General features: G+C 34.3%; 1 protein-coding gene across 9 annotated transcripts in view; it reads left to right on the top strand.

Annotated features, from left to right (window-relative positions):
• Nucleotides 1–23,891, top strand: part of R3HDM1 (R3H domain containing 1) — a 111,670-nt gene that overhangs the window by 18,119 nt on the left and 69,660 nt on the right. For 3 of the 9 annotated variants that reach the window (XM_074335625.2, XM_074335626.2, XM_074335631.2), the window contains 11 exons: nt 3,173–3,287; nt 4,510–4,588; nt 11,193–11,252; nt 11,336–11,476; nt 15,069–15,177; nt 15,273–15,368; nt 17,378–17,415; nt 17,495–17,545; nt 17,652–17,878; nt 19,951–20,205; nt 23,086–23,231. In XM_074335625.2, the coding sequence (XP_074191726.1) occupies nt 3,173–3,287; nt 4,510–4,588; nt 11,193–11,252; nt 11,336–11,476; nt 15,069–15,177; nt 15,273–15,368; nt 17,378–17,415; nt 17,495–17,545; nt 17,652–17,878; nt 19,951–20,205; nt 23,086–23,231 (1,317 nt within the window). Of the gene's footprint in view, nt 1–3,172; nt 3,288–4,509; nt 4,589–11,192; nt 11,253–11,335; nt 11,477–13,135; nt 13,250–15,068; nt 15,178–15,272; nt 15,369–17,377; nt 17,416–17,494; nt 17,546–17,651; nt 17,879–19,950; nt 20,206–23,085; nt 23,232–23,891 lie in introns of those variants that run through there. The other 6 variants (XM_074335640.2, XM_074335642.2, XM_088794108.1 and 3 more) reach the window with 5 other exon arrangements.

Below are 23,891 nucleotides of genomic sequence, written 5' to 3' on the forward strand. Positions count from 1 at the left end.
TATTCATAAGACTGTTAATCCAGAAAAAGTGCATTCTTTTTTGAGAAAAAGCATAATGTGATCTTTGGTTTTATTCAGTACATTTTACCTATCTGAAAAATATAGGGGAAAATTCTTTATAGTGCTACATAAATTTAGCTATTGAAAACTTACATGAGAAAAAATTAGTATCAGGAGTATGTGTTGTAAATTAATGTATATATTATTGATCACAGATGATAATTTTTGCATTTATAGTTCAAAAAGCTGAGTTATAGCATATAAATAATGAATAAGGCAGTTATGCCAGAATTCAGTTATTCTTCCTCAATTTCTCTTGGGTACAATAATTTTTTTCTTTTGGAATAATAACCTATTATTACCCTCACTGAACAAAAGATACTCCTTTTAGTAGAAAGCTTTTTTCCAAGTCTTGAGTTACCTAAATTCCACCTGAATGGGAATTGGAAAATAAATTATTTCTAATAAAATGTGATAGTATCAACTCCTTGAAGGTAGAGATACTTTCCAACTAATAATGCTTGCTTCAGAATGTGATTTTTGAGGAATTAATCTGGAATAAAACTCATTATTCAAAAGGTTGAGAAGCAATTAAAAGAGAGGCATCACTTGTGTGTGATGAGAGCTTATGAGAGGGAAGTGACCTCAAGAACATGTCAATGACAGAGTGAAGAGTAAAGGAATTACAACTTCCTTAGGAGATGTTGCTATCATTTTAGTTATTTAGTCAGAAGAGTATGTACATGAGGACTTCAGCATTGAAAATATGTCTTGTTTGTGTGCTACGGGAAACAAGTCCTCAGTACCAACTGAAGGCAGGCTTCAGTACATTAAGTTTACTAGATTTTTAGATACAGTTCATTTTGATAAATAGTTTAATATCTGTAATTAAAATGTACAGCTTTAGGAGAATTGAGAAATGAAACCTAATAGTCATTCGAAGTGCCTTTTAGTGACAGTCTAAATGTGAGATCTTTTCTTCCAACCTGGATTTCACAGATTATCCTTGAGTAACAGGAAAAGACACTGTAAGTCAGGAAAACTTTCAATATTCTACTTTTGAAACATAGTTCTGGGATTCATTTTTAAATATCTATTTTACAATTGTAAAAACAATAAGGAAAGTAGATTAGAAAATGGGTCATAATACAGCATAGATGGATTTTGAGAGTATTATGCTAAGTGAAATAGATCGGACAGAAAAGGACAAGAACCTTGTGATTTCGCTCATGTGGGGTCTAAAATAAAAAGCAACAAATGAACAAATAAAACAAAACAGACAAAAACTTGTAGATACAGACAACAGAATGGTGGTTACCACAGGGAAAGGGGGGTGGGACAAGGATGAATTGAATAAAGGGAGTCAGATACAAGGTGACTGAAGGAGACTAGACTGCAAGTGGTGAGCACACAATGGAATCTACAGATGTTAAGGTATAAAGTTGTACCTGAAATTTATATAATGTTGTTAGCCAATGTGACCCTGGTAAATTTAATCTACAAAAAGAAAGTGAGTCATAATGAGAAAGATGGCTTACCAGTTGATGAATGTATGAAGTTGATGAATGTATGACGTTTGGTAAGCAAGACAAAAGGAAGGCATAAGGCAGGTGTTCATCATTTTAGTGAAAGTTGCCAGTGCATAGCTTTTGCCCTGTAGACTCTGAACACAAATCTGAACTGAGATGGAAGGGGAAGCAGAATTATAAGAAGAGATGCAAATAGTCAGCAACCTTATAGGAAAAAATACATGTATTTGATCTGAAATTGCTCTGCCAAATACTATTTAAAAAAAAAAAATGTGGGGGGAAAACGTTTAGTAGAAATCATGGTGGTTGCAAGTTTAAGAATCCTGAAATTTATATCTTCTTTGATATTGACTTAGTGTGCCTACTGCCACCCCCACCCATCTCCCAGCGAAGCAAAGTAACTGACTGATGTTTTTCATCACTGAAGAACAATATAATTTAGTCTACAAATAGGCCACTTCCTTATCGTTAGTAGAAATGGTCTTGAAGTTATTCTGCCTTTCTTTATAACTTTGCCTGAATTAACAGCTATATGATTTTTACCTTTTTAGGCTATCTGAATTAATTTCCAGTAATTGGGGGGGGGGGAGGTCTGAAATTGCATGTAATGACATTGTTTTAAAAATTAAATGTAAAATTAGTTCTCCTTTTCAGTCTTAAAGAATATGGTTACTTTACAATGAATTAATACATGTCAGGAAGGAAAATAATCTTGTTTGAAATCTTTCTAAAACATCTTTGTGGTAATTGAAGGAGGCACAGTGATATATAAATCTCAAATAAGAAATAATGAAAGTAATGTGGATTTGGGTTTGGAAAATATGTACTAACATTTTTATATGTCAAGAGAATGAAGAAATATGAGATTATAATGAATACTCAAAAATACTTTAAGTGATGACACTCATATATTCCTATTGTCATGATTGATGATAATTGTTATGCGTTTGCTTGGTCGTGGCATCTCCAGTGCAAACATAGGTTGGGAAGACCTTGGTTCTGATTCTCCAGAGGGTTTACAAGTAGATACATTTAAACTATTATATAAAATATCTGTTTCCTCTACAATAATTTACAGGATATGTTTCAATTGATATATTATTCAACTCAAAACATTAATTTTAACATTTTCTATCAAGACTTAGATAAAAGTGGTAAAACTATGTTTAAGTTGTATTCTATTTTGAAGAATCTAATTGGATAAAATAAAAATCTTTTTCCTTTTTTTCCTCCATACACTTTTTTTTTTTTTTTTTAAGATTTTATTGGGGAAGGGGAACAGGACTTTATTGGGGAACAGTGTGTACTTCCAAGACTTTATTCCAAATCAAGTTGTTGTCCTTTCGGTCTTAGTTGTGGCGGGCGCAGCTCAGCTCCAGGTCCAGTTGCTGTTGCTAGTTGCAGGGGTTGCCGCCCACCATCCCTTGCGGGAGTCTAACCAGCAACCTTGTGGTTGAGAGCCCACTGGCCCATGTGGGAATCGAACTGGCAGCCTTCGGAGTTAGGAGCATGGAGCTCCAACCTCCTGAGCCACCAGGCCGGCCCCCTCTGTACAATTTTGTGTCACTCAGAAAATACAAATGTGTGGTATTAACTGAATTGCTTTATATTTTCATTTACTGACTGATTTTACCTTCCAACAGGAGAAAATTCAGATCCAGTTAACACAATCATTTGAAAAAGAGGAGAAGCCCTCAAAAGATGAAGCAGAAAAAGAAAAAGCCAATGATAAGTTGCCCAGAAAAATGTTATCAAGAGGTTTGCAATTTATTTCTGTGTTTTTTAACCAAAATTTTAGTTTCACTGTTGATAATTCCATCCTTTATCCCTCAAATAATTATATATGGATGTAGAGAGAGAGAGAGAGATAATATATATGTATATATCTAGCATATGTCTATATTAAAAATGATACACAACAAACCAAAGAGATAATATACCACGTTTCCCCGAAAATAAGACCTAGCCGGACCATCAGCTCTGATGCATCTTTTGGAGCAAAAATTAATATGAGACCAGGTCTTACATGGCTAGGTCTTATTTTCGGGGAAACCAGGTAGTTTTGCTCATCTGGGCAAAATGAAATAAACGTAATTCTGAGCATCAGTAAGATGCTTTAGCCAAAAAACTGCAACACATTCCAGACTCACTGAGGAAGATAACTGTGTTAATCTGTTTTAGTCTGTCTCTCATATTGAAAAAATGGAATCACTATAATTTGAATACTAATTCGACTAAAAATTTTATTATTTAATTCCTTGTGATACAAAGAGCTGCTGCTTAAGTAATTCAGTATCCATTAATAATATTCCTGGAAACCCAGAATGTTTATCTTTCATAATAAATTTTAAGGGACTTCAACATCATCTAGTATTGCAAGTCTAAAAAAATGCTTTTTTAATTTATAAACTCAGTTATGCTGACCAGTATTATAAACGGCACAAGGATATTACATTTAAGGGGAAGAAAAAACAATATTTGAAAAAATATTTTGAAAACAACCCTTTGCTGATAGACCTGATCAAATCTAATAAAATAAATATTTTTTTCAGATCTAAAATTCCTAATCTACCTCCAAATTCTTTTCTCCACCTATATTCACAACTGAACTAAGCTGTCTTAATTTGCTACAACTGTAGTTAATTGTCTAAACATTCTAATTTTTCACTTAAGGAGGCATTTTTGCACATGAGGACTGTGGTGAGTATGTAAAAGGATCTTTAAAGAATCAGAGTAAATTAAACTGGCACGTTTGAGAGATACATTTGTTTTAAGAGTGCATGTACATGCAGTTATATAAACCCATGTCTGCTCATTATCTGGGAATAGAAAAATTGTGATCATCTGAGTTCATCATAAGTTTCCTTTGTTAATTTTTTTCAGTGTGGGGCATCTCATTTTATTTAAGATATGCATCATGTGTAAATGGAAAAGGGGTTTGTTTTCAAACAACTTTATACTGGGTTTTTGTGTTTTTTAGATTCCAGTCAAGAATACACTGATTCAACTGGCATAGATCTACATGAATTTTTAGTAAATACATTAAAAAACAATCCCAGGTAACAATTGAATTTATAAGGTTTACATTGCGTCTAGAGTACCATAATTTGCTATATGTTTTCATTACTGAGTTAGAATAATAGAATAAAGTTGCAATATTTGAAGTACACCAGAAACATTTGAGTTTCTTAGGGCTAAAGTGTCCTTGGTCTACTGTATGCACATGTATAAATACTTTTCCATTATGTATGTCACCATGATATAAAAATAATTCATATTCTGTAGGAATTTGGGGAAATACAGAATCACCAAGATATTTTGATTGTTAATTGAGATACAGAGGTATCATTAATCATGAAAGAAAAAGAGAAAAATATACCTCACAATAATGCACTCAGCCAAATACGAACTTAGTGTATTCATTTATAATGAGTTTTTGAACTTAGTTAAAAGCAGAACTTTTGTTCCGTCTCTCTGAGTTTATAAACATTCAACCCAAAGATTTTTAAGGTGCTGCTTTATTTGAGTCACTAACTAGTTGTAATCCTTTGTTTTACCGGGTACTGAATAAGTAGATTATAACTTTTTGGCAGGTCACTAACCCCTTTGAGGCATTTTCCCCACAACACGGCTTATCCACAAAATATCAACACTTATAAGAGGTCGAAGATGCCAAGGTTAAGAATCCATCGTTTGATGTTAGCTTCCCAGAGTGGTAGTTATTTAACAAGCACTGAAATAAAAATAGAACAGTTTCATTGGGTATGTGCACATGGAAGGAAACGTGAACAACTCTCTTTAGTGTCAGACTTATCTCATGTCACACCTCAAGAGAAACGTGTATTTTCTTTCAGGATTTATTGTATTCAGTGCCATCTTGACTTTCTAATTTGCACTTAACATGAACCTCAAAAGGAAAACTATTAGTATGAAAAGTGGTCTCCTTGTCGTAGGGATTGAAGGGAGTATAGGTTTGAAGTGAGGAGGAATCAGTCAACTCTGTGTGGCTTTTTTTTTTTTAAGTTCAACTTTATTCCTCACTGGTTTTAAAAGAAAGATGAATTCATTAACCCAATGAACAGGCTTGTATTGAGCATCTGTCATGTGCTAAGGGTTGTGCTAAACACTGTAGATATAAAGATGAGCAATATATGATTTCTGACCCTAAAGTGTTCACTTTCTCTGTGCTAGGAAGAAACACATGATTCATAATTAAAATAGAATAGATATTATAAAAGAAGTTTTTCGAGGTGCTATGAAAACATCCACTTCTGCTGGAGAGGACATGGGAAGGTGTCACTGAAAAGATAGTGTCTGAGCCAAGTCTTGAATTCAGAGTGCCTTAAATGGGAACTGTCCATACAAAGCATGAGAAAGACTTTCCAGATAGACACAGGCATAGTATTATGAGAGGGGAAGAGGTGTATTCAAGGAAAGACAAGGTTGTTTACTCTGGCTCTAGCAGGGTGGCATATGGCAAGTAATTCTAGAAACTGATGGTGAGATATGAAGACAGATTATATCCAGTTGTTCTCAACATAGGATAGTACCACCACGCTGGGATGGGGAGTGTCAGTGAGTGTGGGGTCCTCCTGGGAAGCCAGGCTCGTTCAAAAGATCTGTAAGACAGTAATGAACAATAAAAAAATAGTCTTACTTGAAGTGCCAATTGTGCATCATTTGAGAAGAGAGAGAAAAGGACACATTGAAAAGATTTTCAGGAGGTACCATGGCAGGACCTGGTGATCATTTGGATTTGGAAGGGTAATGGGACAACAGAGTAGAACAGAGTAGCTGCTAACTTTCTGGCTGGGATGATAGCTAGTCCCATTAACTGACAAAGTAAATAAGGGGCAAGCCTGAATGGAATCGGGCATGTTTTGTTACAAATAAATACAGTTTGAGGTGCCTGCTGAAAAGCCAGGAGATGAAGTCTGCTGGCAGTTAAGAGGCTCTGGTTATCAAGTAAATGAGTCTGGCTGGAGTTCCAGATTCAGGAGTTAGCAGGAGAGGTGAGGCTAGCTATGAATGAGTTTGCCAGAGAGATAAAATAAGTGACAAGGACAAAATTCTATGGAAAGACAGTATATAAAAGGTAGAGGAGAAGGAAGAGACTGAGTCCTAAAGATAGCAAAAGAATCATGTGAACATTTGCCTTAGAAGTCAGCCAAGGGAGAACAGTTTCATGAAAGATAAAATAACAGGGTAGTGGAAATAGAAGTACCAAAAACAATTCATTAGACTGAGAAACTAAGAAGTTGTTGGCTATTTTAACAAGCTGTTTCTTCTGGAGTAAAATGGTGGAAACCAGAACTCAGTGATTTGAAGAATAAGGGGAAGGTAGAAAAATATGTAGCTAGTTTGGGTGAAACAAGATAGGCCTAAAAAGGCAGAATTTTTCCTCTTAACCTGTAGGAGAGACATCAGTAAAGACAAAGATTAGAAATCTGTTTTTATGCGCTCCAAAATATTTTCTATTGTGTACTTCTGTTTTCCTCTACAAATGCGAAAGTTTGTAAGTTGTCTGCATATTAATTTTTAAAGTGTATAATTTAATGATTGTTAGTGTATTCACAGATATGTGGAACCATCCCTACAGTCAATTATAGAACATTTTCATCACCCCCTAAAAAAAACCTCATACCCTGCTGCTATCACCTCCCTATGCCCTGAGGGCTAACCTAGTTTTTTTGTATAGATTTCCCTATTTTGGACATCTCATGTGAATGTCATATATGTGGTCTTTTGTGGCTGGCATTCACTTAGCATGATACTTTTAAGGTTCATCCATGTTGTAGCGTGTATCAGTACTTTATTCCTTCTATGTACGCATTTTTATTGGAATAATTATATAGATGAATAATTTATGTAACGGCTAAAGTATGTTATTACTAATGTCATTGTGGATTAGGAAGTTTTAGCTAATGTTAAATTTTGTGAGAAACAAGATTTGCTTAATTGATGGCTCAGTGTTCTCTCAGTGAAACACAATCAATTGCTAGATATACATGGCCCAAAATTAGCGGTAAGTGTGGCAGATAATGCACTAAAGCTTTCAAGATTAAATATTGCTCAAAGAATTCCTTTCAGAATTTTTCCTCAGATTATTAAATCTTTATCTTGTCCTCAGCCCAGTAAATAAACTTAATTTCAGATGTTAAATAATAATTTACCTGGAATTCCTGTTTGCAAGAAATATTTTTAGAGGCTGAGTTAGAACCTAGGAATCTGAAGTTGTCCTCGATAGAGACTGCGCTCACTGACATAATTTTATACCTATTTCTGTATTGATTTTATACCCATTTTGTGTAAATTCTATCTATATTAAAGAAACACTAATAATAAAGGTAACTGTATTAGATGACTAATGAAGGGAAGTAACCCCATGGATTACTTCTGAGAATGGATATTTTAAAAGTAATTTGTATTTGAAATACTTTTTGAAAATCATGTTATTTCTTATCTGTTGCGGATATTTGACCAAGGACCTATGTAACATTGGGAAGGAGGTGGTCAGATGGAGGCATTATTGTTTTCTTCTTTTTTATTTGCCACTGGTGTAACATCTACACACACTTTCTCTAAAGTTAGTTCTGGTATAATGACTAGAACACTGATAACTAAAAGATTGTTGCCCCTTCATTTTCTCTTTAGGTAGTAGGTTACTACTGGTGAGTTTGATTGAGATCCTTGTTTACATTATTTTTTAAAAACAGACACCATATATTGGTTCTTGTTGTTTTCTAATTTTTCAATTACAGTTGACAATACAATTTTATATTAGTTTCAGGTGTATAAGCTAGGAATTCGACATTTATATTATATCTGTTCCTTTTGTTATGTTGATTCCTTTTAAAGCTTATACAGTAACAGTTTCAGTAAGTGTGCCTACTATTGGGTTCATATGCCTTAAGAAAAGTAATTTGTGGATCTATTAACTTGATTCCCATATGTATTCTATAAAGGATCATTCATTTTTAGCTTACAGACATTACCAAAATATCTAACCTTGGTTACAGATTTGAAACTTTGGGAGCTTGGACTGAGCTATGCTGGATAAAAGGCAGGAAGTGTCACTCTTAAGAACTTAGGGAAGTTATCAGCCTTACCTGACAAGTTCTTTTTTGTAACTAAAAGATTAATAAACTAAGCAGGGGAACTTAGTTTAAATGGTAAGTGGTCCAGATAATAATAGAAAATCCTCTGTAATCCATAGACCACGTGTGAAAGGCCGGGGAAACCTGAATTTGTATCAGTGACTAATGAAAGTGTTAGATTTTGTTTTCTTTCATGGAGACAACAGAAATTTATTTTCAGTGGTAGTACATTCACTGAAGAACATTTCATATATCTTAAGATGCCTGCTGTGTAGCTCAGACACAGAAAACCAATTTAAATGCACTGTATTGTGAATGCTGAATAAGTTGTCTACCTCAGATTCCTTTTTTTTCTACAATAAGTGTATAAAATATATCGGGAAAGTTACTGAAAATTATATCACTTCAAGACAAATTGATCCCTAAAAGTTAGATGAAAAGAGGGTCTTATCATTAAGTAAGTCCTTTTGTAGGGGGAAACCCTGTGTAGTAAAAATTCCTTATCCTCCCCCCAAAATTTAAGGGAAAAAGTATTAAAAGACCTTTTGGATGAAATAATTTCATTAATTTATTCCATTCAAATTGAATTAATTTCATTAATTTATTCCACGCAAATATAGTTTCTCTATATAGTCCAAATAACTATATAAGGACAATTGTGGTAAATGCTGTTATGTAAAAGTATGAAATAAAACAGGGTCTATGAAAGAATAAAAGAAGTTGTTCCAAGCAAAGGAAACAGCATGTTCAAGGAGACTGAGAAAGGAAGGAGCTTGGCAAGTACAGAGATAACCAAGATGATACCCGGTAAGAGTTCTGTGTGTAAGGGGGAGCAGATTAGACTAGATAATGTCCAGATTATGCCTGCCTTGCAGGCCACATTACAGAAGCTCAGTTCTAACTTAAGAGCAGTGGTAAACCTGTGATAAATATTTAACCAAGGCAATGACATGTGTTCACATGTGTGTTTGTAAAAGATCATTATGGATGCTCTAGGTAGGATAGAATTGGAGGGAACAAGGGAAGACACAGAGACATTAAACTATTATGTTGTAGTAAAGTCAGAGATGTTGATTGCTTGGATCCGGGGTACTAGCAGTCGAAACAGAAGAGAAATAGATAGAAGGTAAAGGCAGTTGAAATTTGCACCAGTAATTAACTGCATAAGAGGATTAGAAAAAGGATTATAATAGGCCAAAAATCCTTCTAGTACAGTATTCTAGGTGAAAGGTGGCACCACTTAGTGAGATGGGGAAAACGAAATGAAAACCAGATTTGGGAGCAAAATTGAATGTTGATGGTATTTGTGTTAAAAGATAATTCTGTTTTCAGCTTTAAATTTGAAATCACCAGGTTGGCATGTTTATGGTTTTCTCTTGATTTTTCAACTAATATTTTTAAATGTATGGTCAAATATTACTCAGTTTTATGAGACTTCTTTTGTTATGTAGAGGGAGGATCAAACTCAGGGCTGATATATAGCCTTTCAGGCAACTTAAGCAGGAAGCACCGTCTGTTCTGTTAGAATTTGAGAGGGATCTACTGTATAATGTTTAATTGGGAACAAAACATTAACCTCCCTGCCTAGTTTTCTTCATCTATACAATTTTGGGAACAGAACTGAATGATCTGTAAAGCTACTTCTAAGCTTTAAGGTTCTCCGAGTTGTTTTTGTCCCACTCCCTCCCCCCCCCCCCCCCCCCCCCACTAAGCACATGAAATTTCCAGTGAGCACAGGAATACTCTCTTGAGCCACGTTCTTGGTGTGTGAACAAGGAGGTCCTTTGCAGAGGGGCACCATTCCTTTGTTACAGCCTCAGCACACTACGTGGGACCCTAGCGGTCTGAAGGAGCACGCGCACGTTCTCCTCGCGTTCGTCTGTATTTTACATGTTGGAGGCTTTTGGTTCATTTTGATCTTTATGGGAAAATTCCCAATCTTAAAAATATATAATAGCAGTCGACAGAGTGATTTGAAAAGTCCTCTCCTTCTGAGTTCATACTGCTCTGCTGCAGTTCCACGCGTATACTAACGTGAGATTCCCCTAGGAGTGTTCCTGTCGTTACTGGCATTGCATATGCTTTAGGGTGCTGTTTCTGTGGAGTTCAGCATGATAACGAAGCCACGAGCCTAACTAGAAATGTCTGTTTTACTGCTACCTCTCAGCTTTATTGAGTAAGGAAGTAAAAACTAATGTGCTCTTATTATCCATATATTTACAGAACACACTCCAGTATAGTGATAATTAGATCAAAGTACATCTATTTTAAGAATGACCATATGCTGATAATTGTTGAAGTTGGGTGATGGCTATATTGATGTTCATTACACTGTTCTCTCTACATTTGTGTACATTGAAATTTTCCATAATAAAAAATTAAGCTAAAAAATGTTTCACTCCTTTAAAACATTACTTTTTTAGAAAACGTGTAAATATTCTAGCATCAAGCTTGTGATCTTCCTCAGTGTACAATTTCTAAGAAAATGTGTTTAGCAGTATAAATTCAACATTTATGATTATTTCCATTTTAAGTTTTACATATAAGTCTTCATATTTTGTTTCAGGGACAGAATGATGCTGTTGAAATTGGAACAAGAAATTTTAGATTTCATTGGTAATAATGAGTAAGTCCTGATATTTAACAAGAAAAAAAATTGTCATCACAGTTCTCCTTGGTTTACTAAATTAGTTTTCCTTCTACTTCTAGGTCTCCACGTAAAAAATTCCCCCCAATGACATCTTACCATAGGATGCTGTTACACAGAGTAGCTGCTTACTTTGGATTAGACCACAATGTTGATCAGAGTGGGAAATCTGTCATAGTAAACAAAACTAGCAATACAAGAATGTAAGTATCAAGAAATGTAGGTATATGTTATATATGTATGTAACAATACTTCATATTTCTACAGCACCTTTCATCTGAGGTTTTCCACGTGTTTTAGCAGCCTAATTAAGCTTCATGATAACCTTATGTGATTGGATCAAAAAGTACATTTAACTTACTAGTTTCAAAGTGTACCACTCGGAACTGAAAAGAGGCAGGTGAATGAGGACTGGTCTAAAAAAAACAAAAGCAAAAGAAATCCTTTGGGGTCATAGTATCAGTAACATTGGACAACCATTCTCATGGATTTTTAATTTAGTGTAATTTAGATAGCAATGGCCAGCCTTAGGCAAATTTGGGGGAAAAAGGGGGGGGGGGGTAATTTTGAGTCTTCTGTCAGTTTGCCATCCTTTCCACCTCTGTTTTTGTTCCTTTTTTCCTACAAATCACAAGAAGATGGGTGTATTGATTAATACGGTGTTAGCCATGCAGTCATGTCCACCTCTGGGCTCTTATAATTTACTGAGGAAATTTTCTTAAGGAGTTAGGAGCTATTTGCTTTAAAAAAGGATAGCTTTATAGTGTTGGTGAAATAGATAGTCTGTGCTTGTATTTGGGAGCAAAAGGCCTGATGCAGAGGCACCTAAAATTATAACATGTTCACAGCACCTCTTCTGCCTATGTATAAAGCTAATCCTAAAGCAACTAGTTGAGTTCAGCTAAAATTTACACTTTGGTGGTGATCTGCCTATCAAAAGAATTTTTTCTGTGGCAGCAATGGATCTGTGGTAATGAGCTTCAACTTCAGATGCCATAAATAATGCTTTTCAGTTCATTATTTTTCTGCCTTTCTTTAAGCTAGACTTCTCTTAGTGTGTTGTATTTGCACCATTCGGTTTGCATGGTTATATTTGATTCACTTATGTCCCTTCTGTTGTAATGGCCTTTACTCTTCTAGCTGCCATTTTATTTCCTGGAAGTAAGTTGGTTTTCTTCCGTTTCTAATAGTATGTTGTCAACTAAATAGATATATTGATGGACCCTAGTATTTTAAATGATTGTTCCGAAACTAAAATTAAATTAATGAAAATAGGTGTCTTTGAAAAGCATCCTATCTTTCTTTAGGGATTAAATTTTACCTTCAAATGTGAATCTGATTTAACTTTCTTCTGCCCATCCCGTAATCTTTTTAAAATATCCCCCCCATCAATTAATCTTTTCCCAATTAGTTACATCACAGCTAAGGTAGGATAGTAACAGCTATGTTTGAGCTGGACTGAAGGTGAATAGAATTCTAATTCGTTTAACCAGTACATTTCAACATTACTCAGAGCTGCTGGATACCCATGCACATTAGCAGGCATTTTGACTAACATTTTGACTGGTGACTCTCTAAGGTTTTCAATACAGTGTAACTTCAGTCGTTTGAACGCTGTGAATGATGTCAGAAAGCTTTAGGGTTCTCTTTATCAAGGGAGTCAACATTTAGCTAAACACAGATGTTGATGGTGTACTCAAGGAAGACTGGATCAATAGCATAGTTGTAAAGACATTTCGGATTATTGAAGTTACACTGTATTCTTATTTTATATCTTCTGGAATACACAGAAGGTTATAAACCAGAAAACCTTAGAGATCTGCTCCACATTGAATAAAAACAAACTTACCTTTTCCTCATAGGCAGATTACCCGCTCCAGCCTTGAACCAGTGGTGTTGTGGAGGTCAACAACCCGGGGTCCACTGGGGTGTCTCAATGGAGCGGGAAGTTGGCGATTGCAGGGCAGTAAATTCAGGCATCTATAAAAGAAAGAGGTAAGACAGTCTGAAGGTTAGCTGAAATGCCTGCCAATGATGTGTACTGGGTGTGGGAATCCAGCACCTCTCAGAAAAGTTGCCAGGCCCTTGGTTAAATGATAGTTCACACTGGAATAACAGTCTCTCACCCAAGTCCAAACTCCTTGAATAAGAAAATAAGACTTAGCTGCCAAAAAAATAGTTGATATAAGTAAATGGGGCAATAATGTGATAGAAATAACACGCTGCTGCCGTTGTCACAACTAAATAGACAATCTTTCAAACTCCTAAAGAAAGCAGGCTTTTTCTTATTAGTTTGGTCATGAAACTATTTACTCTTTTTATTTGTCTCTTTAGTTCTGTTTAAGTTTATTTAAGTTTAGTTCATATAAGTTCATGTGGGGATCTGCTCTTTGTTTCACTTACCTAAATACATTTTAAAATAGAGGTTTCTTTAACTTAGAAAATTCTCATTTTATATGTCCTTTGGCATCATTTGACAGGAAGTAGATATGGTACTTTTTTAAAAAATTCACTAGGTTAAAACAAATATTTAGAAATATTATTTGAGTACTACATATTGAAATAACTGGTCAGTTTGCTGAAAATGTCATTATTCAGGTTTATTTGGTTTAGAAATTTACTTATGGTATTCATAATATATTATGCAACTAATGTATTTTTTTAACTATATGTAAAAAATACAACTTGAGCGTTCAATGAGACTTTCTTTATAACCTCTAAATGTATTTTTATGTATCATGTATTTCAAAAAGTAATTCCAATTTCATGAGAGGATGATATTTAGTCACAAGAGTGTTGAATGAATTAATGTGTTGAAGCTAAAAATATATTTGAGGTAGTGAAATTTTACATAATTGTTTTCCAAGGGCCACAACCTTATTTATGTCTGTCTTCTGGATCTCAGTAGAACTTGCAACATTTCCATAAAGGAAAGACCAATCAGCCATAAAATATATTAAGATTTTATAATCATTACTTTAGGTGACAATATTAACCTCCAAAAGAGTTCTCTTTTGTAAGTGGTTTCAGTTAACATAAAACAAAGATGTACCCTACTGTAATTAAGCATTTTTGGTAACTTGGTTGCATTTTGAAGTAGTCTCTTAAATTACAGTTCATTCAACCACAAAATATTTGATTACTTTCAATTATATAACACCAAACCAGGTACTATAGGAGTGTAACATGATACTGTGCTAGACTTTTTTCCTTGTCCCAAAATTTTTTCTTACTTTTAGAGGAGGCAATGCAGAGGATATGCAGGCTTTGGGTCTTACATACCAGGGCTCCAGCTATCACTCAGTCATGTACTTACGTTTTGACCTTGGACAGTTGCCTAAGCCATTTGAACCTGTTTTCTTAGTAATATTTATAATAATAACAAAGTTCTACTGAGTGTTTACTGTTATAAGTGCTATTTATTAATTCATGTTCAGAACAACCCTATGAAGAAGATACATTATAGTTCCCATTTACAAATGAGGAAACTAGGGAATATAAAAGTTAAGTAACTTGAGCAAGCCCTAAAGCAACTAAATTGGTAAAGCTGAATATTTGAACCCAAGCAATCTGATTCCAGAGACCATGCTGTATTCCTTATGCCTTTCACACGTAACATGGTGTGGCTAATATTTTGTTTCAAGATTATTGTGGGGAGTAAATGAGATAACATAAGTTCCTATTAATGGTACAAGTGAGTGGTCACTTTGATTACTTTTCATGAAATGTTACATTTAACTTTTGTGTAAATATTATATATTGTCTTTTTTGTTCCCTTGTTGTTTGTTTTTTCAGACCTGATCAGAAATTTAATGAGCATATTAAGGACGATAAAGGTGAAGACTTTCAGAAACGATATATCCTCAAGAGAGATAACTCCAGCTTGGACAAAGACGATCCCCAGGTAACGTAGCGCAGTCAGTCGGAGCATTCTTCCCAGGGGCAGGACTTAGACCAGCAAGTCACTTTCCCAAGTAGTAATTGTTCTCTTTTCTTTAGATGAGAATACGTTTGAAAGATGACAGAAGAAGCAAATCTATAGAAGAAAGAGAAGAAGAGTACCAGAGAGCTAGAGATCGCATATTTTCCCAAGATGTATGTATTATTACATTTAGCTCTTCATATTAGAATAAACACTAATTGCATTCTAGGGGCTCCTCCCTTAATCTATTGATCACATTTTTTAAACCACATTTGTTACATATAAAGTCACCATTAAGAAATAATTGAGATCTGTCTTGTTCATGTTAATAGTGTAATACTTGTAGTAGTTATATGAATTTTTCAAAAGTTAGAAGCAGATGGACTGTAGGAGTAGTACATTGGACTAAGTATATAGTTTCTGTAATATTTTTTTCTTCCAGACTTCTCATAGACTTGAGATTTTTAGAACATTGGTCAGTGTCTACAAAATCATGTATATTCTAAATCCTACTTACTAGTGGGCTTTTCTTGATAACGAACTTGGTTTCTTCTTTTGAAATAAAGCTAATTGATTTTTTAGATTAATATTTATTTTACACTTCACAAGTGATTATTTAAAAGAGATCTTTTAAGTGTCTAATTATTTTATGCATATACTCAAGAAGAGAATCAGTTCAGTTTTACCAGTATCTGTTAAACACCTGTTCTGTGCTTAACTGTTCAAGGATATATGAATGTAAGTAGTTTGTGTTAGCACTGCCAGAGATAGAAATTTCCTCTATGTTAAGAAAAACAGAGTAAATAACATTAAAATATAGATTATCAGTTAAGAATGTATAATATTCATTCAATAGATCTTATTGAGCCGCTATAGTAGGTGCTATGCTGGGCCCTGGAGAACATATTCATTGACAGTTACAATATTTTATCCCTCAAACAAACCTTATGTGGTAGATATTATCATTATTTTACAGTTAAGGAAATTGAGGCTCCAAGATGCTAAGTAAAATAGCCAAAGATAATATAGCTAGAAAATGACAGAGTTGGGATTTCAACCCAGGTTTTCTGAACTCCGAGCCTAAACTAGATGTATTTGTCTCTCTAGTTTATAAGACAGATGAGGTCTCTACCCTTGATGAGTAGCCAGACATGAAAATACGGTGTGTGATTTGTGTAGAGACATGAAGGTGAAACAGGGACACAGCAGAGAAGCATCACACACTATGGGACGTGGCAGAGAAGTACCACAAACCAGAACTAAGGAATGAGAGGGAGTTACCTTCCAAGGCGAAACCTAAAGGAATGAAGTGTTCCAAGTAGAGAGTCATTATTTGCAGAGGCCCAGAGATAAAGGAGTACTTGACACATGAGGAATTGAAAGATTCAGGGTAGGTAGACTAGACAGCCTGGATGACACAAGAAATAAGGAAAGGTTAGATTGGAGAAATAAGCAGGAAGTAGATGGATGACTTGACCCTGAAAGCTAGTTAAGGTAGTTGGGCATTTAGCTAAGGGCCAGATGATAAGTATTTTAGATTTTTCAAGCTATTCTGTCTTTATTGCAACAACTCAACTCTGCCTTTTTAATGTAAAAGCAGCCATAGATGATACACAAATGAATGGGCATGGCTGTGTTCCAGTAACACTTAATTTGCAGAAACAGGTGGGTGGTCATAGTTTGGTGACCCCTGGTGGCTGGAACACTCATTAGAAGACTGGTATAATAATACAAGCAGAAATGATGATTGCCTGAGGTAGGGTAATAGAATCAGAGCAGTTTGGCATCAGCTGCGTTGAAACGTAGCTGGTTGTTCTCTGCCACATCCGCAGCCAAAGCACAGGGGATCAAAATGTTTGTTGTGAGGTGGAATCTACAGACTAGTATACCTTGAATATGTAATAATAAAAATGGATTTATTTGTTTGAAAGAGACTTTTATTTTCAAAATAATTTGTACCACAAAAATGATGGCTTCAAAATGTGTATCTTATTAAAAGTAAGCATAGTATCTCCAAGCCAAAAAAATTCCATTGTCATTTAGTTGTGTACTATTATTCCAACGTGGGATTTTTGTGGGGATACTTTTTAAATATTATTACACATGATTTTTGTTAAAATCAGTAGTTTACAGATGGCATTATGTACTTGACAAAAGCTTAACCTTTTATCTTTCTTTCTAGTCCCTGTGTTCCCAAGAGAATTATATTATTGACAAAAGGTAAGGGAATTTTTAACATTTGTTTTGGTGACTGTCTGATGCTAATAAAAGTAAAAATGTGTTATTAAAATGCCAACAGAATCCAAGATGAGGATGCTAGTAGTACACAGCAGAGGCGCCAGATATTTAGGTATTGGAAGCATGTTTTCATGCAGTATTGAAAAATTAAAGCATTTTTCTTCATCTTTCTGTTTTTGTCTCTGTTCGCTTTTCAAAGTTTCATTTCTAAATTGCAGAGTTAATAAAGATGCTTCAGGGAGATCAACGAATAGCCATCAAAGCAGCACTGAGAACGAGCTGAAGTACTCTGAACCACGACCCTGGAGCAGCACAGATTCAGACAGCTCTCTCCGCAACTTCAAGCCTGCTGTAACCAAAGCCAGCAGCTTCAGTGGAATTTCAGTCCTGACAAGAGGTGATAGTTCTGGAAGCAGCAAAAGCATAGGCAGGCTTTCAAAAACAGGTATAAAAATATGTCTCTAAAACTGTGCAGTCAAAACATTAGTTTCTCTATGTTGTCTTAACTCTTTAGTTAGCATATGGCTTCTGTAATTATCCTAAAATACAAAATTCCTACCAGCGGTGCATTGAGCACCTCCAGAGTACTTAGGAAATACATGTTTGTTGATACTATAATTCATTCTCTGTGTGAGAGAGAGAGATTTTAAAACATCAATTAAAATAATCCTCTCTTGTGACATAGTTAATCAGGTTGATTGAATGAAATGTCATCTCTTTTTTGAGTTCCCAGAAGTGATTGGAAATTTTTCATTGCTTATTTATAGTTGGAAGGTGTAGTTTCTCACCTAGGATTTTTAACAGTGATTGCATTTTCGGTTAATACTGTCAATTATCGATTGCATTTTTCATGATAAAGTCCTTCATTTGCCATTCAAAGACCAATAAAATGGCTGAGAAGTTTTTGAGAAATTTAAAAACTAAAGAGAAATAATATGTAACTACTATCAGTGAGTGGAAATTTCAGTAACATGCTCAATTCTACCAGCTTCTTTGCATTTAGAGTACATAACATTTAGGTTCATAACATTTTCTCTTTTTACTTTCACTAACTGGCATCAATACTCAAGAGCCTCACGTTTCTTTTGGGATCCTTGTTGATCCATATTTTTATCCCAAATAAGCATGAAAGTCAGCAGAAATGTCTCTCTCTCTTTAACCTGTTTGTATTAGCCTAACATTTGGTGTTGTACAGATAACAATTAAAGGGAGAGATGTATATTGAAGGTCACAGAGTATTTTTTTAATCTCTGACTATACTCAGTGTTTTAAGTGTTAAAGTATGTGGATTGCACTTGTCACATTTTTAACTTTTATTGTGGATAGTAAAAATGTCCTAGTGTATATGGTATTGCCAAAGACAGGTAAGTTTTATGAATATAAAATATATGTGTACCAAAGATGCATTTATTTTTAAAATGGCCAGTTAGTCATATATCACTAGAAAGTCATTTAGACACACTTCCAAATTAAAACATTTTAAGAACATGTACTAGTTATTTGTATTATCTTAAGAGATAAAAAGAAATTTAACTCTTACTAGGAAAAAATGACTTTTTATATAGTTCTTGTCTATAGTCATTTTGGTACAACTTAAAATAGAAGTTATCCTTCAGAGGAAATCTGTATAGTGTATCATATTTGTTTTATTTCATTCATTAAAGATTAATTCTCCATCCCAGAATCAACTCTGTTTTTTAAAACTGAATTAACTATATACATTATCGAAATCTTTTCCTTTTTGTCCTTTTCTCATTCACCTGTAGCCATTATACTGAAAGTCAGTTGACATTTTTAGTCTATGTGTAACAGGAAATGAAATCAACTGCAGACATAAAAGTGGTTAGACATAAATTATCAACTTAGTTTATTAAGGACAGTGAGAAATAAATTTTAAACTGATGTTAATACTCTTTTTGTCCCTTGATATGGTAAAAAATCAGAAGGTTACTGTACATTATAGGGAGATGGTATGATTATGAGCTGAAAATGAAGTTCTGCAATGAAACTTGACAGTTATTTCTCTTGAAGAAAGTTTATCATTTTTTTGTTATTTTCTACACTACTCTTAATCTTTCCATGTTCTTGTAGATAAGGGGTTTCTGATATAAGAGGTTTGGGCATTTGGCTATGCTAAGTTCTTTTTCCCAGGGAAAGTTATAATCTGTATAATCCTAGGTGTTAATCTAAAAGGTAAAATGTATATAACTTTGTCCTTTTGGGAATGTGGGCAATGTGCTTTTTGTGACTGTCCGTGGCTGGTGTTATAAACGTGCTGAAGTTGCATGCTTTGGCTATGATTTCTCTGACAACTGATGTGATCAGTTAGTTGTATTCAACTTGTTCATTGTCGGGAGGGAAAATGAAATTGTACAGTAAATCAAAAATAGCCAATGCTTTTATATGGTAACTGCATGGTATGCAATGTGAATTTGGTTTTTGATTGTTACATGTTTAAAACCTGCATTTTTTATATGAGGTTTAAAAAATCCATATTTTTCATTACTCCTCCCCTAGGTTCTGAGTCTTCTGGTAGTGTAGGGTCATCTACGGGCTCTCTTTCTCACATCCAGCAGCCTCTTCCAGGTACAGCTCTCAGCCAGTCTTCTCATGGCGCACCTGTCGTCTATCCAACTGTCAGCACTCATAGTTCTCTTTCCTTTGATGGTGGCCTAAATGGGCAAGTCGCATCTCCTAGCACTAGCTTCTTTTTGCTTCCCTTGGAAGCGGCAGGCATACCACCTGGCAGTATTCTGATCAACCCACAAACAGGTTGGTATCCCGAAAAAGGTGTTTATTTCAGTTGAGATATCAGGAGTTATCTGAAAATTAAAGAATACGCATTAACTGTATTATCTGTGTATGTGTTGTCAGCTTTTTATTTTTCATGCACAATTAGCATTTTTTTGAACTTTAATAAAAACACTTATGCTAGAAAATGTTAAAAGATATCTTTATATTTTTCTCCTTGTGACATTTATGACTTCATCTTTTAGGCCAAATAATGGACTAAGTGTAATTAAAAACAATTCGTTTCCTAGAAATGAGACAACCACCTTTGAAAGAGCTTTACTTGATAAAAGCTCTGATAAAATTTTTATTTGATAAAAGCTTTATTCTGGGGAAAATAGTATGTATTTCATGAAGAAGGAAGAAGTGAACAGCTCTGGAAAGATCCTATAAATAACTGTCCTTTTGAATATGGTAATTGTTTTCTACTGAGGGAAAGCTAAAGGACATCTTATTAGTAAAAGAAAATAGGGAGATTGGCCGGTTAGTTCAGTTGGTTAGAGCATGTTGCTGGTAGCACCAAGGTTGCCGGTTCAATCCCCACATGGGCCACTGTTAGCTGTGCCCTTGCTAAAAAAAAAAGAAAGAAAGAAAAAGAAAATAGGTAGTCATTATGAATTAATATTGACAGCACATTTTTTGCAATTAGATAATAATTTGCATATGTTGAGCATTTACTGTGTCTCATGTACTATATTAGGTGATTTAAATACATTGTTTATAATCTTTATAACAACCCTGCTAGGTAGACTAAATTTCCACTTAAAGATAAGGAAACAGCCTCAGAGAGATGCAGTCATAGTACATTTCATTTGTACATAGGCAAAAAATGACTTACAATAGAGAAAATACAATCTTTTAAAAGATCACAAAACATCTCTATTCAAAAATGACATAGCCCAGTCATTTGGTAAGATAATGAAAACAACTTTAAATCATTTCATAACCTTCCTGAAAAATTCATACACTGAGCTGATGTGGTCACATCAGCATGGTAGTAGTTGGGCAAGATAGATAGATACAGGCAAGAGTGTCAGAGTCTCTGAGTGTTCCTTTTGTTGTAGAGAAAACATGGCTTGAAACTCACTGCCTTCACATTTCGTTTGCATCTCTTTTTTTAAGATAAAGTATTCCAACATTTATTTCTATTATAAGAATTGATTTAGCATAAGTAACTGACTTCAGAAAGTCAGTTTTTGCTTAATAATAGTTATCTTCTTATCCTTGAGGTTTATTATATTTACTAAACTTCCTGATTTCCTGGAGCAGGATATAAGATGATTTAATATTTCACTATTTCCTATTATTTTTTTATTCAAAACATTCTGGTTAATATGTTTTTGGTAACATGAAAGATTCAGTTGAGTAGGGAATAATAGAGTGAGAAACTAATCAACCTGAAATTGAATTGTATTCTTAATTTTAAATGAGTTCAAAAGTGACCTCTTTGCTTTTTGAGAACAGCTTTATAACACATCTAACTTTTTTCAGGCACTTTTAAATAAACATGCTTTCACCCAAAATCTTCTCTACCATTTTTTTGTTCCAAAATTAACCGTCAGCAAATACCCAGCATGACTTCTTTTTAGTTATTTGCGACCAACACATAAATGATCAGGAAACTGATAGAAATAATTCGACTTTGGAGGACTTTTTCCACTAAATAACAATAGAACAGTGGATCCTTCCCTCCCAAGTATTATTTTATTACATGCCATAGATTAAAAAAGAGAGGGGGTGTTTTATAATGGAAGAAAGGGTGTTTTGAAGGATGTATAAAGCTATTATTAAGTCAAATTTCTCTTATTTTCCTATGTATTCTTCCCATTCTAAATGGGTATCATAGTCAATGGTCAGTTTATTTCACATAGTCTTTTCTTTTTTAAAAAATAATCTAATGCATAGTAAGGAAAAATACTAATTTTTAAATCTATTTATATGTGCATTGAAAAAAGCCTAGAAGAAGGCAACCAAATTGTTAACTATAAGATTATGGGGGATTTGTTTTCCTTTTGATCTGTATTTGTTGGTTATTTTCCCGCAATAAATATATTACTAATACTTTTTACAATAAGAAAAACTTGTTTAGAATGTTATGTGTAAAGCGTAAACTTTATTTTACTTAAAAAAAAAAAACACACCAGTAATTAGTAAGCAATAAAAACAGGCCTCAAAATCAATATTAACGTTCTCTCTAGTTTTCTCTCTTACCTATGAATAAATCTCACTGGAATTAAAAAGATTACTTTAGAAAATGACTTAGAATCTAAAAATTACTTATAACTTGTAAGTTAGAAGCTGTAAAACAAGAACACTGCCATCAAGTCCACAATTTGAAATTTGAAGCTGTCAACCATTTTCATTTTCATTTAGTTTTAGCTTTATTAGTTAAATATATGTACTCTGGCCTGTAAAGTAGCTGTTTTCCAACACCTAATAGAGGCTAATTAATAAATTTCCTGTATCCCCAACTCAAGTATTTTTTTCTGGAAACTGAAATGTATTACAGCACTAAAGCACCACAGACTTGTAACTGATCTCTTGAACAAGGTGTGTTTCAGAATTCAGAGGTTTTCAGAAAAAAAATCTATGTGTTATAAAATAACTTCAGTAGATTCTGGATCAGCAACCTCAGTAAAACTCTGTAGCAAAATGTCTGAATATGTACTCTAAGCAGGAAAATAAAGACTAATACTATAAGGTCAGACTTTGCTTCTTCCCAAGCTAAGGACATTTTTATTTTCAAAAGCTTCAAAATTGTGAATAAGGATTATAAACGTGTATTATAAATTGTTAGTAGAATGACCGATTTTTAGACTCTGTTGTAAATTATTTTTGTTCCCTCCTTTTTTAATTTTTCAGGTCAGCCCTTCATAAACCCAGATGGGAGTCCAGTTGTGTATAACCCTCCAATGGCTCAACAACCAGTGAGAACCCAAGTGCCTGGACCTCCCCCTCTGCCACCGCCGCCACCTCAACAACAAGCAGCTAACCACATTTTCTCACAGGTGCACATGTCCACGATTACGTAATGCTAAGTTCACCTGCCTTTGCATATTTGGGACTAAATTCACTGATTATAATTAAGACAGCCCACATAAATATCTCTTAGAACTTTAATATTCTCCACCAGTGATGTCCCACTCACTGCTTGTAGGAAGAGGGGTTAACTTCAAGGGCTTTTCAGCTAAAAAATACAGTATATTTATTGAAAAGAAGGGAATTTTATATCTCATGAGCCTGTGTGGTGAGTACCTTATCCCTAGTTCACAACAGCAAGAAATGGATGAGAGGAATAAAAACAAAGCTAAGATTATTCATTATTCCAGTGAGCAAAGTGAGTTGTTTTAAGATTCAACAGATCAAGCAGTTTGAAGAAACTGAGTTGTTCAAGCTCTGCAATGTACTCGCCATCCCACCTACCCTATGAAAGATTCAGGCTTTTCTCCTATAGATGTTATTCATCCTTGCAGACTGGATTATACCAGTGTGAACTTCTATTTCATTCTGTCTTTAAAGGTTGTGTCACATATCAAAGACAGTTTGTACAGTTAATTACACCTTGTTTTCCCTGTAAGACCATCTAAATATCCCACTTGGTGAGAACATACAGAGTAATTTCTTGTGAAAAAAGAATGGTGATAAACTTGCACTAGAGAAAGTTCATT

This window comes from Rhinolophus sinicus, chromosome 17, assembly GCF_057876585.1.
Source record: "Rhinolophus sinicus isolate RSI-liver-muscle chromosome 17, RSI-T2T, whole genome shotgun sequence".
Classification (NCBI taxonomy): Eukaryota; Metazoa; Chordata; class Mammalia; order Chiroptera; family Rhinolophidae; genus Rhinolophus; species Rhinolophus sinicus.